Below are 20,857 nucleotides of genomic sequence, written 5' to 3'. Positions count from 1 at the left end.
GGATAAATATAAGATTAGTGATTATAGGTGCACATTTCAAAATAAACCAGGATAAAGTTGGGAGACTATTTTGTAGTTTCTTCCTGATCATATAATTTCATTATTTAATTAACAGTTGTAATTTGTCAAATTAGACATACCATTTCCAAATTACAATTAAATAACTGACAGGTATTTGAGTATCAATACAGCAATTGCTCTTTTTACTATATAGATCATTACAGCGTTAAATAAATTGTCTTTTTTTTTTTTTGAGACGGAGTCTCTCACTATCGCCTGGGCTGGAGTGCAATGGCACGATCTAAGCTCACTGCAACCTCCACCTCCCAGGTTCAAGTGATTCTCCCGACTCAGCCTCCTGAGTAGCTGGGATTACAGGCACCTGCCACCATGCCCCGCTAAACTTTTTTTATATTTTTAGTAGAGACAGGGTTTCACTATGTTGGCCAGGCTGGTCTCGAACTCCTGACCTCACGATCCGCCCGCCTCAGCTTACCAATGTGCCGGGATTACAGGCATGAGCCACTATGCCTGGCCTCTTATTTGTAATCTATATTCTAAATTAGTTCTTCTAAATCCTAATGTTTCTCCAAATCCTCACTTTGGAAGAAAAGTAAAAGCAAAAAGCAAACACTTAAATGTGAAGCATGATTTTAAAGTGGCTTACAATAAAGCAACCAGAGCAAGTGAGGTCTAAAGATCTCTGAGGGTGCTCAAAAACCCCTTCAGGGGATCCATGAAGTTAAAATTACTTTTACAATAATACCCAAAAAAATTTATATATTACATACTCATTTTCTTATGTATGTAGAGCTGACTTTTTTTTGTTTTTGTTTTTGGAGACAGAATCTCACTCTGTCACAAGGCTGGAGTGCAGTGGCACAATCTTGGCTTACTGCAACCTCTGACTCCCAGGTTCAAGAGATTCTTCTGCCTCAGCCTCCCGAGCAGCTGGGACTATAGGCGTGTACCAACATGCCCAGCTAATTTTTTGTATTTTTAGTAGAGACAAGGTTTCACCATTGTTAGTTGGGACGGTCTCGATCTCCTGACTTCATGATCTACCCGCCTTGGCCTCCCAAAGTGCTGGGATTACAGGCCTGAGCCACCGTGCCCCGCTGAGCTGAGTTTTCTAGAGGCTTCATGACATGTAATAGTTTTACAGATTGAAAGAGGAAGTAAATGAGAATCTAGCTATGTTCTATTAAGCGAGACATTAAAAAGATTTACAAAAATGCAAAAACAATGACACTTTTCTGACTACTTTTTTGCTGTTGGGAAATAATTATTTTTCATAAAAAATGCTATTATTGGCCCTGCGCGGTGGCTCACACATGTAATTCCAGCACTTTGGGAGGCCGAGGCGGGTGGATCACCTGAGGTCAGGAGTTCAAGACCAGCCTAGCCAATATGGTGAAACCCCATCTCTACTAAAAATACAAAAAATTAGCCAGGCGTGGTGGTGGGCACCTGTAATTCCAGCTACTTGGGAGGCTGAGGCAGGAGAATTGCTTGAACTTGGGAAGCAGAGGTTGCAGTGATCTGAGATCACACTGTTGCACTCTAGCCTGGGCAACAAGAGCAAAACTCCGTCTCAAAAAACAAAAACAAAAAAAGCTATTATTATTAACACACAATAGGGCTTATTACATTTTTAATGGATTACATTTTTTATTTGTTTTAATTTCTAATGTAATAAACACTGACAGAAATAACCCACATACGGCCGGGTGCAGTGGCTCAGACCTGCAATCCCAGCACTTTGGAAGGCCAAGGCAGGCGGATCACGAGGTCAAGAGATTGAGACCTTCCAGTACTTTGGGAGGCCAAGGTAGACGGATCAAGAGGTCAAGAGATCGAGACCAGCCGGACGCGGTGGCTCATGCCTGTAATCCCAGCACTTTGGGAGGCTGAGGCAGGCGGATCACAAGGTCAGGATACCAAGGCCATCCTGGTTAACACGGTGAAACCCCATCTCTACTAAAAATACAAAAAATTAGCTGGGTGTGGTGGCGGGCACCTGTAGGCCCAGCTACTCGGGAGGCTGAGGCAGGAGAATGGCATGAACCCTGGAGACAGAGCTTGCAGTGAGCCGAGATGGTGCCACTGCACTCCAGCCTGGGCAACAGAGCGAGACTCCATCTCAAAAAAAAAAGATCGAGACCATCCTGGCCAACATGATGAAACCCTGTTTCTACTAAAAATACAAAAATTAGCCAGGTGTGGGCTGGGCGCAGTGGCTCACGCCTGTAATCCCAACACTTCGGGAGGCCGAGGAGGGCAGATCACGAGGTCAGGAGATCGAGACCATCCTGGCTAACACGGTGACACTCCGTCTCTACTAAAAATACAAAAAAATTAGCCGAGCGTCGTGGTGGGCGCTTGTAGTCCCAGCTACTCAGGAGGCTGAGGCAGAAGAATGGTGTGAACCTGGGAGGTTCACAAGGGGGGTAACAAAGGACCCATGAGGCCTGATTAACTGATCTGACAAACCATCTGTCACCCACAGCCCTAAGCCACACTGTGAAACTGCCTAGGGTGGCACCAGCTTTTTATCTTCCTCAGGGTCCTCCCCTCAGGCCCCCAAGTCACCCCCTCATGGTCCAGATTCTCCCCTGAGTGACTCCATCCCCATAGTCATCTCCCCTCCTGAGCCTCCCCCTCTGAGGGCCAAGGGCTGTCCTCAGGGCCCTCCTGGGGCTTCCTGGTGGGGAACAACCTGAGGCAGGAGGATAAGCTCTTATTCAGAGCATTGAGAGGAAATTGTGAAGCTTGCAGTGAGCCAAGATTGTGCCACTGTACTCCAGGCTGGGTGACAGAGCGAGACTCTGTCTCAAAAAAAAAAAAAAAAAAATTAGCCAGGTGTAGTGTCGGGCACCTGTAGTCCCACCTATTCAGGAGGCAGAGACAAGAGAATCACTTGAACCCAGGAGGCGGAGGTTGCAGTGAGCCGAGACTGCACCACTGCATGCCAACCTGGCGAGAGCAAGACTCAGTCTCAAAAAAAAAAAAAAAAAAAAGAGAGATTGAGACCATCCTGAACCCCGTCTCTACTAAAAATACAAAAATTAGCTGGGCGTGGTGGTGTGTGCCTGTGGTCCCAGCTACTTGGGAGGCTGAGGCAGGAGAATCACCTGAACCCGGGAGGCGGAGGTTACAGTGAGCCAAGGTCGTGCCACTGCACTCCAGCCTGGTGACAGAGCAAGACTCCATCTCAAAAAAAAAAAAAAAAAAAAAAGAAAGAAAGAAAGAAAGAAAAAAAGGAACCCACATACAAAGATCTTTGATGTCCTTAAGAAAAATGTAAAAGGAACTTGTGACCAAAAAATTTGAGTATACAAAGAACACAAAATAAAACATCCTACATGTTTTCTAAAATAATCTTAAAGTTATGTTAGTTCTTTTAGATACTGCTCTTACCCTACCAATTTAGGACACTATGTACTTTTTCAAGAAAATTACCTACTCCCTGCACTCAGTGAAATGAACTTCTTTCCTTATACCAGATGGGGAAATAAATTAACTTCCAAACAAATGGACAGCCTAAACTAGCAATCAGTAAACTTTTTCTACAAAAAGGAGGAGATTACTAATCTGGCTTTACAGGCATACAATCTCTGCTGCAACCACTCAACTCCAACCTTGTAGTATGTAAGCAGCCACAGACAATACATAAACAGAGGCATGCTGCATTCCAATAAATATTAACAAAATTAGGTAGGGGCCATATTTGGCCCACAAGTTCTAATCAACCCCTGCTCTAAACTAACATCTTTATACAAATCCAAGTGATGTTTTTGTTCAATGGAATTTATTTTCAAAATGGAGACACTGGTTTTCAAAATCAAAATTTAGGAAAAAAGGTAAATCGCATAGTTATTTTGTTTCTTAGCTAAAACAGTATTTTCTGAAATACCAGTGATGCTAAGTGCTTATACTAGTACATGTGAACCTAGCCATCTGATGACAGATGAACTTTTTCACTCAAGATTATACTATTATAAAAAATAAAATATGAAATAGCAGTTAGAACATTCATTTTAAGCTTGACTATGACAAAACTGAGTAACCATAAGGCTAATTTTAATCAAGCTTGAACTATAAGAGTTCTCTAAAAAGGAAAGTCATATAAAACCAATTAGAACTTCCCCGTAAAAGAAGAAAAATAAGATTGCCTCCTAGTGGTTCACTGTATTAACTATAACTCCTAGGTACATTATAGAAATAATGATTCAGTGAAGAAATTTAGAGCAATGAACTTATGCAAAAAGAAAAACTGCAATTTATACTAAAGCATTCTCCTCAAAGTCAACGTACCTTTCCAGTAATTCTCTACTTTCCTGCATATCTCTAGTGGAAAGCGTAAGAAGCATAAGATTAGCATAGGCCAGCAGTAAGTCTGCATTGGTTGCTCGCCAGTCACTTTTATCAGACTCCAAACACTGTAAAGACTCCAGATATTCCTATTTTGTGGAATGAATAATAAGTTACAAAACTTAATCAAGTGTTAAGAAATTAACCATTTTATGCCTATAAATTCCTTTTCTCACTCCAACCACATTTGTGAAACTACATTGATTTTTACATCAACCTTATAAATGAAAACACCAAAAATATATACATTTATCATAGTTATCTCCCCAATTTTCCCATTATAAATTTAACTGATCCTGGTAAAAATTTCATTTTATAACTGTTCTACCTAAATAAAAGAAATTTAAGTCCTGCGGGGCACTGCTGCTTTAGTACAAAAAGATGTATGCTAATTGCCTACATAGAAATGTAAAGACCCAATAGCTTTTATCTACCTTAAGGGTCTGTACAACACACGAATTCCATTCTAAACTTGAACGCAAAGCTATGTTCCTCTCTGCCTCATGGCAGTGGGCCACAGCATCCTTCAATCTTTTAGTTGAGCGATACAACTCCACTAGCCGGATGTTCACATGGACGTCATCAGGTCTTACATGAAGTTCTGACTGAATCAAGTCAAAAAGTTTATTCCATCCATCTTCACCTTCACAATCTAGAAGCTGTTCCTATTTAGAGGGGAAAAAGAAAAATTATTAGAGTAACACTTGTGCAATTTTAAACAAGTCATGCTCCCAAAGAGCACCATTCCACTATGTCTAGTTTTATGATGATGCCACCAAAAACACCATCCTATATACCTTATTCGTCCCTTCTGAGAGTTGCTTACAACCCAGAAACTAAGCCTCAAGAACTGTATATGAAGAAAAGCATCTGTGATTACTGCAGTAGCTCATACTCTCTTCAGAGACTACCAGGACTATTGCCACACATCCCTGTGTGTCTGAGTCACCACCAGAAGCCTAGACCTCCCCAGTCAATCCTCAGCAACAAGGTCCTTATGCTCAAACTGCTCTGTATCTCCTTAAATCTGACTCAATCCCACATCCCCTCTCCTCCCACTGTTCTGTTACCTTCATCATCATCTCAAAGCACTGTCATCACCTCCTGACCTTAAATGAAGACAGTATCATCTCAGGATAACCCCCACTACCATGATGGCTTTTTCTCTCTGAACTTACACACAAGGAAAGGAAGCAGGGTTTGTGGCCACTCGTTTCTCATTTGCGATGCTCTTCCATCAGCCTCTCAAGAAGCTAGGACCATAGGCATGCACCACCATGCCCGGCTAATTTTTTTTTAACGTTCTGTAGAGATGGGGTCTTGCCGTGTTGCCCAGGCTGACTACTCAGTTCCTTAATCACCTCATCTCCAGTGATGTTATCCTCTACTCCAACCTCAACCATCCACTTGCCACTGACATAGGTCTTCAAAATCTGCATTTTGGTCATACCACCGAAACCACCATACCACCCTTCTTATTCTTCCACCTCACTGAAGGCCTACATACCCTTACTTTCAGAAATATACTTCTCCACCATATGACAAGTTCCCTTCAAGACAATAACATCATCAAGTTTTAAACACCTGGAAACACATATAAATACACACACTTTCTTCTGTCAGGCAAAAAATGCTATAATCCCTTACATCCATAATTACTGTTTGCTTACAGATCCCTTCAACTAATTCTCTCTTTTCCTCAGAACCCTCCCAACTGGTTTCTGTGTGCTTAGATTTGGGAAATCATAACCCCAAGCTAAATGATTTCATTTGCATTATCTCAACCATCAAACCGGTGCTGCCTAAAACAAAATACCATTTTAGTACTAACAGACTCACTTTCTCCACTCCCTGACACTTCACACCTCCTCCTATTTCCTCAACTTCCCCATACCTTCCTTTGACCCTCACTTTCAACTTATAACCTAGATTCATCCTTCACTGAGAAACCTGATGCTATCACATATAAATTCCATTTTACCTTACCTACTTAAACTCGTCTTTCCCCAGCTCTCAAGACCAAGCCGCCCATTAGTACTCTGTATTTCATTCCCCTCTCTCCTTTATCAATTTCTCCTCTTCTGGATGAGATGGATGATACCCTGGTCTCTCCCTATTGCAAAAGCCCTAGTCTTTGACTCTATGTTAAAAATTTTTTAAAAAACCACTGTGAGTGCTTTTAAAAAGTTCTATCTCATACTTGAGAGAAAAAGCCTTCTCAACAGTAATACTCTCATTCTTTAAACAAATGTCAGAAACTGTTTACCTTAGCAAGCCTTAAATTTTAGGAGAAATGGAATTACTTTGCATGACAGTTATAAATCTCATGGATTTCAATTCCAAAAAAAAAAAAAATCTGATACAGGAAAGGTGTAACAGTGCCTTTAAGTTATTAAAGAAAATCTTTAAATGCTTCAAAGTATCTAACTTGTTACACTGCAAGAAAAGAATCTCCTGCCATTACATATGTTCTTTAACACTACTGACACCAGATTAACTGGATTGCCACGCCCAATATGGGAGTTATGTTTGAGGCATAACACCTAAGAGAGTAAAGAAATCTGCACAATTAGACCTCACGTTTTAGACTAATATTTAAAATCCAGCTGCTTATTACTGGGGAGAAAAACTTATCAGTAATATTTATCTTTGGAAGCATCTTCAATGCTTTTTCAGCTTCAAAAATCTGTACATGATTGTTCATAGCAATTGAACAATAGCCAAAACCTAGAAATAACCAAAATGCCCCTCAAAAGTGAATGGTTAAGGCTGGGCACAGTGGCTCACACCTGTAATCCCAGCACTCTGGGAGGCCAAAGTGGGTGGATCACCTGAGAACCCGGGAGGCAGAAGTTGCAGTGAGCCAAGATAGCACCACTGCACTCCAGCATGGGCGACAGAGCAAGATTCTGTCTCAAAAAAATAAAAATAAAAAAAGTGAATGGTTAAATTGTGGACCATGAAATACTACTCAGAAGTAAAGGAACCAACTATGGATATACAAAACTTAATATGGATCACAAATGGTATTATGCTGACTGAACAAGCCAACCTCAAAAGGTCACATGCTTGGCTGGCCGCGGTGGCTCACGCCTGTAATCCTAGCACTTTGGGAGGCTGGGGTGGGCAGATCACAGGAGGTCAGGAGTTCGAGACCAGCCAGTTTCTACTAAAAATACAAAAATAAGCGGGACATGGTAACATGTGCCTGTAGTCCCAGCTACCCGGAAGGCCGAGGCAGGAGAATCGCTTGAACCTGGGAGGCGGAGGTGGCAGTGAGCCGAGATTGCGCCAGTGAACTCCAACCTGGGCAACAGAGCGAGACTCCGTCTCAAAAACAATGAAAAAAGAAACAAAAAGTCACACATTTCATGATGACATTTACATAACATTTTGAAATCACCAAAGTATAAAGATGGAGAACAGATTAATGGTTGCCAGAGGTCAGGCATAGTGAAGAGAAGTAAATAGCATGACTACAAAAGGGGCAGCATGAGGAAGATCTCTGTGGTAATAGAGTAGTTCTGTATCTTGACTGCAGTGGTGGTATGAATCTACACGTGATAAAATGAAAGAAAACTATACGTACACATTGTACCAATGTCAAAATTCCTGATTTTCATATTGTGCTTTGGTCGGGTTAAACAGGTTGAGTATCCCTTATCCAAAATGCTTGAGACCAGAAGTATTTCAGATTTTGAATTTTTTCAGACTTTGGAATATTTGCAGGATACTTAGCAGGCAGAGCATCCCAAATCTGAAAATCTGAAATCCAAAATTTTCCAATGAGCATTTCTTTGAGCATCATGTCAGTGCTCAAAAAATTTCAGATTTTGGAGCATTTAGGATTTCGGATTTTAAATGCTCAACCTGTATAAGCATTGGGGAAAAATGAAGTAGCATATAGGATCTTTCTGTGCAAACTTTGCAACTTCCTGTGCAAAAAAATCTATAATTATTTCAAAATTAAAATTTTTTAAATTTCTATCAGAAACATATATAATGGGGGTAGGAGGAAGCTAAAGGCAAATATACATTTATAATTTTATATTGTACACACACAATAAAGTATACATTAATATATAAAACATTACAATATACATTTTAAATGTTTGCCAAACATATTTGTGTAGATTTCTCCAGAACAGTTACTTAGTAAACTATATTTTACTCTATAAAGAATATCAGGACCAGTCAACACACTAGCAAGAACTTCCTACCATTTTTAGTAATTACGTCTTATATACTACAGAAACCACCTTTTATCTTTTGCTTGAAAACCTTACTATCTCAAAATACAATCCCTTCTACTTTCAGACAATAGTTATTAGAAAACTCTTCTTTAAAATATCCCTAAATTGTCATCCTGTAGGTAATTTTCACTTAATGAAGCAAACATTGTATATCAGACAGAACTTAATGTAAATCTTAGCTCTACTTAGTTTACAGCTACTAAACTGTAAAATCCCTAAAATATTAATTATTCCAGAAGGGTAAATGAGATGTCACTTATAAAGTGTAACAATGCCTAATAAGACAGTAGATGCTCAGAAAGGTTTTAATACACTTTTTAAAAGAAAAATGTTAAAGGAAACACAAACACCTGGGCTTAAGGTTTGCTATTGAAAAGTAATTTAAACTCCAAATATTAGAAATGGTTATGTCTTAAGTTTTCTCCCTTTATGTTTTGTTTGTTTACCTTTAGTTTATAAATTGCAGGACTTCCTGGGAAAAATTTAGCCGCTCTTTCAACCCAGTATTTTGCTCTTCCATCAGTAACATCATTTTTACAAAGCAATTCTGCAATCTTCAACACAAGATCTTTTTGTGTTGGGTTTAATTCCACTGAACGCTAATATCAGAAAAGAAATTAAAGATTAGTAAATAAATTGTATGTATGTATGTAGGAGTATATATACTTATATAGTTATATATAAAGGTTAAAAATTATCACTCCAACCCTTAAAAAATTCTACTTCTAGAGAAAACATATTACTTCAAAGGTGTTAAAAGTGTGTTGGAATTTTCTGGAAATGAATCAAATAAAAATTATATTTGTGTCATTTGAATGCAAAAAACACAAAAGAACACCATTTCTGACCGTGTTAGACCTACAATTTATAGGTGTTAAACAATTCTAAATCTGTTCCAAGCTGTGTCACATAACTGTACTATGATACCAATGCCTGTTTTATGATATTCATAAAATATATTTGACTTACTTATGTACATTTCTCTGGGCATCATGTGTTTGGCTATGCAAAGGCTATATTTGAATCCTATAACTTACCCTGTAACATTCAATGGCTTTCTCTGTGTTTTCTTCCAATTCATAAAGAAGACCCAGAAATCTGTGAGCTCTGGGATCCCACTGTTGCACATTAATGTAAGTACATATGTATCTGTTTTTTAAAAGTAATACAAAAGTAAATTAAACTTAGAACTGTACTTTTAAATGCTAACCGAAGAATACATCTTAAACCAAAGCAACCACTAAACTCGTTTACATTGTTACTCAAAACTACCACTAGTCATACAAATAACTCAAAAGTATTCATAGAAAGAAATGGGTAATACTTAAAAACACGTACATAGGGTTGACCACATACTCATTTTACCATTAAATGTCACATTTACCAAATTTTTCTCCAGTGTTATCCACACATAAGAAATGAACATATCAATTGCTTTTTCTTCCTGATCACATTTTAATAAAGCACTAACAGTTTTGCAAATAAATTAGAAGTGTTTATAGTAAACATTTTTAAAGTTATAATGCAAAATACTAAACAGCAACAATTTCCCAAACAACAAAGGGAAATACACTTACCCTTTAAGCAAGAAAGTAATTTCTAACAGTACTATATATCCAGCTAAAATCGAACAGAAGAAAAATTACTAATTACAGTACCAAATACAGGAAATTTCCATTTCTCAAATCAAGTAACAACTAAAATAAGTAAATATCCTCTAGGTTCCTTGACAGTATTACGATCAGAGAAATTAGGCCAGACCCAAACTAAGGGATTAAAGTCTCACAGTAAAAAGGTACAAGAGTTAACAGTCACAGTGCTGCTAGTTACATAATTTATGTACCATCATTTTCCTTTCTTACCAGCATTTCCATCTTCCTTTGGATGCCTTTAAAAGCCTGCCTCCCAGCTGGGAGCAGTAACACACACCTGTAGTCCCAACACTATGGGAGGCCGAGGCAGGCAGACTGCTGTGCTCAGAAGTTCAAGACTAGCCTGGGCAACATAGTGACACCTGTCTCTACCAAAAAATGCAAACCTTAGCCAGGTCCACGTGGTGGTGCGCATCTGTATCCCCAGCTACTTGGGGCGCTGAGGTGGGAAGATCGCTTGAGCCCAGAAGGCAGAGGTTACAGTGAGCAAAGATGGAGCCAGCTGCTGCACTCCAGCCTGAGCAAGAGAGACAGATACTGCCTAAAAAAAAAAAAAAAAAAAGCCTGCCTCCCTCTTAATTTCCTGCTTTAATCCACTCCCAGCCAGGAAATCAGAATCACCAAGCTTCTTATCCCTAGGATAGAGCCTTACAGCATCACATATTGTGTCAATTAAAGATCTTTTATACAAGCTATTCTCCTGCCTTACAATTACAGTTTAGTTTTTTATTCATTGCTATTTTCCATCTGATTAAGGTATCAGATATCTAACCAAAAACAAATTAAGATATAGGCATGGTCCTCTTTTACTCCAACAGAAGACAATTTTTAGAAAAAGTGTTTTAAGCCAAACAATTTCTTGCCCTTGGTATAAAGCAGCAGCATGCAGAAAACACTAATTGCAGTTTCAATCTCAATGGAATCTAGGCTGGTCCTTAGCATCAGTCTGAGTGATAAATCCCTTATTCCAGAATACACTTAGGAAGAACTACTAAGAACATATTTTTACCTATTTCAAAGAAGAAAATGAGAAAAGGCATTGATTTAAGAAAAAAGAATACATGTTACGGTTTGTACTTACTTTTTAGCAAGATCATATTCTTTAGCTTCAAAATACAGCTTTGCAAAATAGAATCCTTTCATTGACTTCTAAAAAAAATTAAAAGTTGTTTTATGTTTCATACAGAAATATTTTCCAACATTTTTTCAAAAGTAGTTAAAGCCTGACAAATGCATAATTCCATGTTTTATAATTTCCTATCACAAAACAAAAAATAGAGCTGGGTCCAGCCGCTCATGCCTGTAATCCCAGCACTTTGGGAGGCCGAAGTGGGCGGATCACCTGAGGTCCGGAGTTTGAGACCAGCCTGGCTAACATGGTGAAACCCCGTCTCTACAAAAATAGAAAAATTAGCCAGGCATGATGGCGGGTGCCTGTAATCCCAGCTACTCGGGAGGCTAAGGCACAAAAATCAGTTGAACCCAGGAGGTGGAGGTTGCAGTGAGCCAGAGGTTGCAGTGAGCCAGAGGTTGCAGTCAGCTGAGATCGTGCCATTGCACTCCAGCCTGGGCGACAGAGACTCCATCTCCCAAACATCATCATCATCATCATCATCATCATAAATAAGCTGGGTGCACTTGGTCACACCTTTAATTCTATTTAATTCTGGTACGTTGAAATTACAACGTACAAGTAGATATCTATCCTTCTCTGGAGGAACAGACTGTAACTTACTCCACGAGAAATCGGCCAGAAAGCCCGGGCCAGGACGGGCCCAGGAGCGAGCACCGTCGGGAACAAGCTGGGAGAAAGAAGAAGCGCTGGCCCCAAAGGTCTCCCGCCCACCGCGGTCCCCCCAGGACTCTTCCTGCGCTTGCAAGCGCCACGCCGCCCACAGGACTGCGCTAGCCGGCCGGCGCCTCAACAGAGCCGCCAGGGAGCAGCGCCCGTCGGGAACCATGACGCCTGAGCCATCCAGGCCGTCGCCGCCCGGCCGGGTCGAGAGACCACCGCCGCCGCCGCCGCCGCCCGGCCGGGTCGAGAGGCCGCCGCCGCCGCCGCCGCCGCCCGGCCGGGTACATAGACCGCCGCCGCCGCCCGGCCGGGTCCAGAGACCGCCGCCGCCGCCGCCCGGCCGGGTCGAGAGGCCGCCGCCGCCGCCGCCGCCGCCCGGCCGGGTCCATAGACCGCCGCCGCCGCCGCCCGGCCGGGTCCAGAGACCGCCGCCGCCGCCGCCCGGCCGGGTCCAGAGACCGCCGCCGCCGCCGCCCGGCCGGGTCCAGAGACCGCCGCCGCCGCCGCCCGGCCGGGTCCAGAGACCGCCGCCGCCGCCGCCCGGCCGGGTCCAGAGACCGCCGCCGCCGCCGCCCGGCCGGGTCCAGAGGCCGCCGCCGCCGCCGCCCGGCCGGGTCCAGAGGCCGCCGCCGCCGCCGCCCGGCCGGGTCCAGAGGCCGCCGCCGCCGCCGCCCGGCCGGGTCCAGAGGCCGCCGCCCGGCCGGATCGAGAGGCCGCAGCCCGGCCGGGTCGAGGCCGCAGGTCTCTTCGTGACCCACTTACCTGTCGAGGCGACGGGGTGCAGCCCAGCACCGAGGCGACGTACCGCTCCACGTCAGCCTTGCTGCGCCTCATCGCGCCGCCAACCTGGCTCCCGAGACGCCAACCTGGCTCCCGAGACGCGTGAGAGCACCGCTCAGTCCCGCAGCACTCGCCACTTCCAAGAGGAAAGTGCCTGCCAGCCAGTCACGCAGCGGTGTAGCCGGCGGAGAACCACTGTGACGAACTTGAGTGAGTATTGCGTCAGCACTGTGTATCCTTGGCGACGTGGGCGCTGGAGCTGCACTGGGCCGGGCTCTTGGCAGCCCCCTGTGGTCTGAGGGTGTCTTGACGTGATCTTATGTATAGAAAACCCTAATGAAACCTCAAAAAAAAAAAAAAAAGACCTAAACTATCAGTGATAATAAATGAGTTCAAAGAGATTGTACCATACGAGGTCAATTAAAAAAAAAAATGAGTTGTCTCCCGGTGCCCCTGAGCCAGCGGCCCCCTCCTGCAGGCTCCGGAGGACTCCCCTGCCTGCATCTGGTCTCGCATTTCCTCCGTGACCTCCAAGCTCCCACTGGGGGCACACGGCTGCCCCGCTGACCCCAACTCTGGCCCTGTGCCGGTGGTGGGCAGCATCTGGCACGGGGGAGGCGCCATTTCTTCCACACTCACGCGTTTAATACTGACCCCATCAATCTCCTGTACACATTAGAGACACCTAAAGATTTTCTCCCTCAGAGACTTTGACTTCACGGTTTTGCTATTGTGTGTGCACCCAGGTGAGAAGTGTCTAAGCTAGCTAGGAAGAACCGGGGAAGGGGATTTGTTATTGTGGGATTAATAGGAAAGCTTGGGGGCACGTCACTGAGAATCCAAAAGTAGATTAGATTTATAACCTGCCTGCAGTTATTTAAACACATACACACAGAGCTCATACAGATTGATCTTCTTGTGAATGCAACAAGGTTAGTGGTTTGTCTTCTGAAAAAAGGAGCCAAGATTGACGGAAAGCCCATTACTTCCAAATTTAATCACCTCAAGGCAATTAAAGCAATTTTGTGTTTTCTACTTTAGTGCTCCCCTGAAACGACAGCATCTGGACAACTTTAATTACCGTTTCAATTCAGTAAAATGCATGAAAAAGGCAAGTTTGGGACTAGCCATGGCTCTTTTCCCTACTGTTTTTCTGATTTCTCAGCTGCAGTGTTCGGTTTATTTTCTGTCAATGCTAGGCGAAGTGACTACACCCTTGAGGCTGCCTGTGCTCCCAAAAAGTGTAGGGATAAAAACTCTAAAGGAAGATCACCCATGAGAAAGCTGAAATGATAGGTATTTAAATGTTTAATGTACACAGAGTTGATTATCTCTGCAGGTTGCCTCCCTGATATAAATATTGACAGCATCACTTGAGCTAGCTCCTTCAGGCCCTCCTTATAGTCTGTCTCAGAACTGTTTGAAAAGTAGTGCCTGGTGTGCAACTAAACCTCAGAAGAGACTACCTGGCATTAGACAGTAAGAGACTAGGTCACTGGAATGCCCATCATGGACTGGGGGCTGCCATCCAACCAGTGCTAAGGTTGGGTGAGCACAGCAGCAATTTATCATATATTGGAAACAGTATATTATGGCTCATGTCCAGACAAGTCCAGGGGGCACAAGGAAGTGACAGAAATAGGTAGCTTAGCTCTCCACACACAGCCTCTGTTGTACGGACACTTTTCCCTCAGCTCTCACCTGTGGGAGATCCCATATAGCCAACTAATAGAGGATTTAAAATGTCATGCTTAGTTCACAAATAAATGTCTTAATGTGAGCAAAAAACAGATTGCTGCCACATTACATCCCTACTAGAGTAGCTTTGAGAGTCCTCGATGGGGTCCATACTTCCAATGGGCAGAACTTGGAGCACTAAACCTGGTGATCAATTTGATGTGGAGAGAGGTCAGTCCCTACGTAAGGACTTACAGACTCCCAGGAAATGGCAAATGGTTTGACTTGCTGTTCAGGGAACTGCAAGGGGGCAGTAAACAACTGTATTTGCTTTTCTACAAAGGACGCACCCAGGCCAAACTATGACATATGAAATTTAATAAAGAGTTTTGAATATTTTCTAGGTAAAATTGAGAAGTGTTCATATCTTAGATTGCTTAATAAGCTTATAACACTCATATTCTGACATTTTTTCTTCCCAATCCCCCCTTTCCACACTGTCATTTTTCCTCTCTTTTAGACTTTCCCCCATTCATATCTCCCACAAGTACTCTTTAGCTTCTAAATGTTACTCTCGCCTTCCAATTACTAACGTATTTCCTTTAATTCTTTTCTTTTTGATGGAGTCTCTCTTAGTCACCCAGGCTGGAGTGCAGTGGTGTGATCTCAGCTCACTTCAACCTCTGCCTCCCAGGTTCAAGTGATTCTGGTGCCTCAGCTTCCAGAGTAGCTGGGATTACAGGTGTGCACCACCCTGCCCGTCTAATTTTTGTATCTTTAGTAGAGGTGGGATTTTGCCATGTTGACCAGTCTAGTCTCGAACTCCTGGCCTCAAGTGATCCAACTGCCTCGGGCTCCCAAAGTGCTGGGATTGCAGGTGTGAGCCACTGTCCTCAGCCTTCTTATTTATTTTTTATTTTTTTATTTTTTAGACAGAGTTTCACTCTTGTCACCCAGGCTGAAGTGCAATGGCATGATCTTGGCTCACTGCAACGTCCGCCTCCCGGGTTCAAGCAATTCTCCTGTCCCAGCCTCCCAAGTAGCTGGGATTACAGGTGCCCACCACCACGCCCGGCTAGTTTTTGTATTTTTAGTAGAGACCAGGTTTCACCCTGTTGACCAGGCTGGTCTTGAACTCCTGACCTCAGATGATCTGACCATCTTGGCCTCCCAAAGTGCTGGGATTATAGGCTTGAGCCACCCCACCCAGCCCTTCCTTTGAATTTTTAATGGAAAACAATCTATACAAAAATAGAGGGAATATTATAATGAATCCTATATACATGAAATTGCACCTCTCAGCTTCAAACGTTGTTATTTATGATGAGTCTTGTTTAATTTATAAACCTATTCACTTCCCAGCTCATGCCAGCATCTTCTGATCAAATCCACATATCATTTTATTTATAAGGATTTCAGTGTTTCTCTAAAGAATTATTTTAAAAAGATAACTACACTACAATTGTCATACCCCAATAATAATAACAAAGACAATAACTCCTCATTACCATCAAATATTCATTACTCAGTATTCAAAGTGCCCTGAGTGTCTTATAAATATGTAAATTTTATCTTAATAAAGATCTAAATACAGTCCATATATTGCAATTAATTAATGTGTTGTGATAAAGTTTTTGCTCTTTGAGAAAGCTTATATTTTGGTCTAATGTTTCCATTTATATTAATACCCTTGTTGAAACTATTGTTCTCTTTTCTTGTGGCTACAGCCTATGGGTTCCACACTAAGATCAATAGTGATATTAACTAGTGACCCCTTCATTTTCCTCTCTTTTCTCTCCTCTTCCCTACTCTTCTCGCCTAAACTCTTCTAAAGCCCTCTATGCCACGATCTTCCTTCTTGGCAATGCCCTGTCATTAGGGCCTTACTCAGCTTTTATCCAGTCCTGTTAAAATGTGCAAGTTCTATATCCTGCTTCTTTTGGTCCTTTTCATTTTAATTTAATTTCTATTTTTTTGTGACAGGGTTTCACTCTGTCACGCAGCCTGGAGTGCAGTGGCACAATCATGGCTCACTGCAGCCTTGACCCCTGGGCTCAAGGGATCCTCCTGCCTTGGCCTCCCGAGTAGTGGGGAACACAGACACGAGCTACCAGGCCTGTCTAATTTTTTTTTATTATTTGTAGAGATAGGGTCTCACTATGTTGCCCAGGCTAGTCTCGACCTCCTAGGCTCCAGTAATTCTCCTGCCTCAGCCTCTCAAAGTGCTGAGATTATAGATGTGAGCCACTGAGCCTGGCTTGGTCCTTTATTCTAATTTCAAAGCTAATACCCAGTTAATCCCTCAGAAGACACAATTATGGCTCCATAAACAGTGTTTAAACATAACATCTTAAGCTGGTACTTCTCAAACTGGAGTATGACCAGTTATTGCAGGCTAATGGAGTCATAGGATAAATAAGTTTCATTTTCATGAAGTGTTAAATTTACTTTGTGATGAGCAATTTTTAAAAATGATATATATTTTAATATATTTATTGTTTCATATTTATGACTAGGTTATAATGTATCATCTTCAATTTATACTAAATTTTAAAGTTAATTTTGAAATGGAAAAGAAATTTTATGCTGTTAGTAGACATAGTTGCATTCTTTTGTGCCATTAGTTGTGCTTTTATTGAGAACTTTGTCTTATACCCAAAGGGTGACTCTAACTATGAGAATTTCTTTCTTGGTGGTTTGCTAGTACAAAGAACTTCAGGTGTTCAGAGCTTTCTGATGACCTTCAAATCACAGGTGATACATACTCTGTTTATTTCATGTGTGCTTAAACTCGAAAGAAGTGTTGACCACGTCCAACACGGTTGACAAACATGTATTCATGTGGCTATCAATTCAAACCTTTCCACTTCTAACAATTTAGCTAAAGAACACAAACTATTGGAAAATATTTCCCTTGTGGCCACTTTATAACTTTATGTATACATCAAAATTGCATTTAGTTGTTAAAATTAATGAGATTTTAGCTGGATAAGGCATGTTATTCTTTGCTCTCTGACATTTAAGGAACTTAGTTTAGATTCAGGAAGTACTTTGACTTCCTTCGAAGCCACATCCTAAGTCAGTAGCCTGCCACGCTGGTTTCTAGTCAGATATGTCTACATATTATTTATTTTTATATCTTTATGCCTCTTCTAGTCTCTCTGTCTTGAATTCCTATACATTCTTGGGCATGTAGAAAAACTCAAGTAGTCTGGAGTCCAAAGTCACTTTCTCTATGTAGAATTCCTTAGTATACCCTAAAAGGAATTGATTGCCACCTGCCTATCCCACACTTCCTTTAGAAGTTGTTCATACTGCTGGGCATGCTACTGTATGTGCTCTGGAGTTAGGCCTGGATTCCCACCTCTGTGTGATCACTTGCTAGATGTTTAATATTGAGCCAGTTACACAGTCTTTCTAGATCTCTGTTTCCTCATTTGTGAAATGGGGAAGATAAAGCTGCTTACCTTATAGTATTGTTGTATATAAGATAATGTATAGAGACTGCCTATTCTAGTTCTGGACATATAATACGTACACGGCGTTAGTGCTGTTGTTGTTGTAATTATTATTATTACAGTGGGATGTGGTATTCCTTTAGCACCCATTGCTTATTCAATTTATCATAATCATTATCCAGCACATAGTCCTGCACATTTTTGGTTAGTTGCCATTCCGTAGGTTTTTGCCAAATAAATTATTTAACAAATAACTCCATTGCCAGTCGTCACTGTTCTATTCAACTTAGTTCATCATGCTACTAAAATAATTTTCTTAGGAGATCATACCTTTTGCAACAACATGGTTAAAACAAAAGACATTCTGCTAAGTAAAATAAGCCAGACACAAAAAGAAAAATACTGAATCATCTCATTTATATGTGGAATATAATTTTTTTTAAAAGTTTGAATACACAGAAATAGAATTAAAATGGTGGTTACCAGGAACCAACAGTGGGTGACAGAGCAGGAGCATCGACATCTTGGACAAGCCCATCATTGTAAAGTTTACCTTAATAAAAAAACACTTAAATCCAAAGGGCATCAACCTAATGGCTAAGGTCAGCACGACCATAAACCACAAATAACATCTTTAACTAGAAACATTCCAAACTCCTCCCCGACCAGAGACATACTAGCCCTGAGATAACCCCCCTCCGGGCAGGAAAGATGTCTGCCCCAAGATAACTTCCCCACCTCACAGAAAGATTCCAGCCCCACCATAAACTTCTCCACACACATAAACATTCCAAGCTTGTGATAAGTCCCCTCACCCTGAAACCAATATATATTCTTAGTCTGTAAGAGAAAGCACTCCTGACCGAAATTGGCTAGAGGCACCTCTCACGTTTTATCTAAAGAAAACCTGTCTTTAACTGTCAGCTGTGTTTTGTGTTTCTTTCCTCTTTCTTTAACTCTTACAGTGGGGAGGGTGGGGAGGGAAAGATATAGGTCAAAAGGGAATAAAGTTGCACTTGTGACAACTACAGTTAATAAGATTATATCCTATGCTGGATATTTGCTAAGAGAGTAGATTTTAGGTGCTCTTACTACAAAAAGGTAACTACGTGAGATGATGGATATGTTAATTTGCTTAGTGTAGTAAACATTTCACTATGTATATGTATATAAAATCATTGTGCTGTACACTTTAAATACATGCAATAAAAAATTGTTAGCAACTCTTGGTGATGACACTCATTTGAGTTTCAAACATAAATACTATTTCTTTATATACAGTGTACCTGTATTTTTTTCTAGAAAGTAAGCCTCTTTGATTTTCCTTCTGTTTGTTCATGAAGGATCTTCATGAAGACTATACTAATATTTTAGAATTGCTATAGAACATGAAAGTAATTACTCATGTTGATTTTTGTAAATAGTTGAAAAGACTTAAATGAGAAACAAAACTCACAAGTGATTATAATTTCACTTAGAAAGTGAACAGTGAGAATATATTCACTCAGCAGTTAATAGAGAGAATGAGAGTTTTATATAACTATTTAAATGGATGGAAGATAAAATATCTTTTTTTTAAGAGAGTTATGGGGAAAACACAGACCATGACCCCAGCTTCTGCAGCACCACTGTGGGTGATTCTCTGGAGAAGCACTGGAAGCCAAGGGATGCCACTGCCAGTGCTATGTGCTGTCTTCCTTCTCTTCTGCTTTCCTAGTGCAGCATGTGTAGTTCTTACTGGCAAATTGTAAGGGCCAAGGAGTTCTGGAAAATGAATTTCCAGTTTTCAATCTTGAAATGAAGAAGCTAACTTGCATCAGACAGTCCACATTCCACGTGTTTTCTAGAGTGAAAAGGATGGCCTGGAAAGCCAACATATCTGAGGGTCATGAATTACTGCTGTGGAAGACCATAATTCAACATATTTGTGAGGGAAATGTGTTAAAATAATGGGCATATTTAATAATGAAAATATATGTCTATCAGGCCTTTACAAGCTAGACAGGGATTTAAGAGAGGGCTAAACATGATGAACATTGCCATGTAGGCCATTTTTCTGTCGCTGAACTAGCCTCTTCTTTACTTCAGCTCCCAGAGTGCCAGGGCACGCTCAGTGCTTGGAGAATACCTGGGAGGCACATTCATCACATTATGATGTTACTGACTTAAAATGCTGCCCATTCCCAGCAGTTTTCCATATCTGTATGGGGGAAAGAAAAAAGTGGCTATGCTTATCCCAAATGTGTACTAGTTTGAGAGTAGAGGATAACTAAACATATCAATTTCTGTCAATTTCTTCTACTATTTCTGGAATGCATTTCCTTCTCATTGCTGCCAATACTGCATTTTCTAATCTAGACAATCATCGGCTTGGACTGCTGTTGAAAACCTCTATGTGCACCTGCACACCTGCTCTAGCAAGTTTTACAATGTGAAAACTTATCACTTAACTTACATGATTAAAATAACCTTTTAATTTATTCTCATTTAAAAAATAAAATGAAGTTCGTTTTTTAGAATATGAAATAAACACAAGCTATAAATAAATCATACGCAAACTTATAAAGAAGAAAATACAAATTCCATTATAAAAAGTCAAATGCTAAAACTGTTCTGTATATATTTTTAGTTTTTTTATATATACACAAACATACCCACAGTATATTAACACAGGGTATTAAACAAATACCAAGGGGAACAGTTAACTTGAATGAAAGGTCAAAATCAGCAACAAGTTCTACAATCCAGTGCTGATATCAGATACAAGCTTCAAGGATAAGTTTCTTTTTATAGGTTTATTCCAGTTTTGTGAGGCTAGCATGAGGTGTATTCATTTGCCAGGGGCAAATTTATACTTCTGAATTAACC

General features: G+C 41.2%; 1 protein-coding gene across 4 annotated transcripts in view; it reads right to left on the bottom strand.

Moving 5' to 3' along the window:
• The window catches only part of LOC129397116 (RANBP2-like and GRIP domain-containing protein 5/6), a 59,545-nt gene extending 43,653 nt beyond the window's left edge, over positions 1–15,892 (bottom strand). The window contains exons 1-6 of one of the 4 annotated variants that reach the window (XM_055107470.2): positions 12,837–15,892; positions 11,361–11,428; positions 9,665–9,776; positions 9,074–9,226; positions 4,809–5,039; positions 4,318–4,463 (exon numbers count right to left, since the gene is read on the bottom strand). In XM_055107470.2, coding sequence (XP_054963445.1) covers positions 4,318–4,463; positions 4,809–5,039; positions 9,074–9,226; positions 9,665–9,776; positions 11,361–11,428; positions 12,837–12,908 — 782 coding nt within the window. In that variant the 5' untranslated portion in view covers positions 12,909–15,892. Of the gene's footprint in view, positions 1–4,317; positions 4,464–4,808; positions 5,040–9,073; positions 9,227–9,664; positions 9,777–10,204; positions 10,248–11,360; positions 11,429–12,836 lie in introns of those variants that run through there. The other 3 variants (XM_055107467.2, XM_055107468.2, XM_055107469.1) reach the window with 3 other exon arrangements.
• Between the last annotated feature and the right edge of the window lie 4,965 nt (positions 15,893–20,857).

This window comes from Pan paniscus, chromosome 12 (genome assembly GCF_029289425.2).
Source record: "Pan paniscus chromosome 12, NHGRI_mPanPan1-v2.0_pri, whole genome shotgun sequence".
In the NCBI taxonomy this organism is placed as follows: Eukaryota; Metazoa; Chordata; class Mammalia; order Primates; family Hominidae; genus Pan; species Pan paniscus.
Note: the sequence above shows the minus strand (reverse complement) of the source record. Positions and strands in the feature narration are given on the sequence as shown.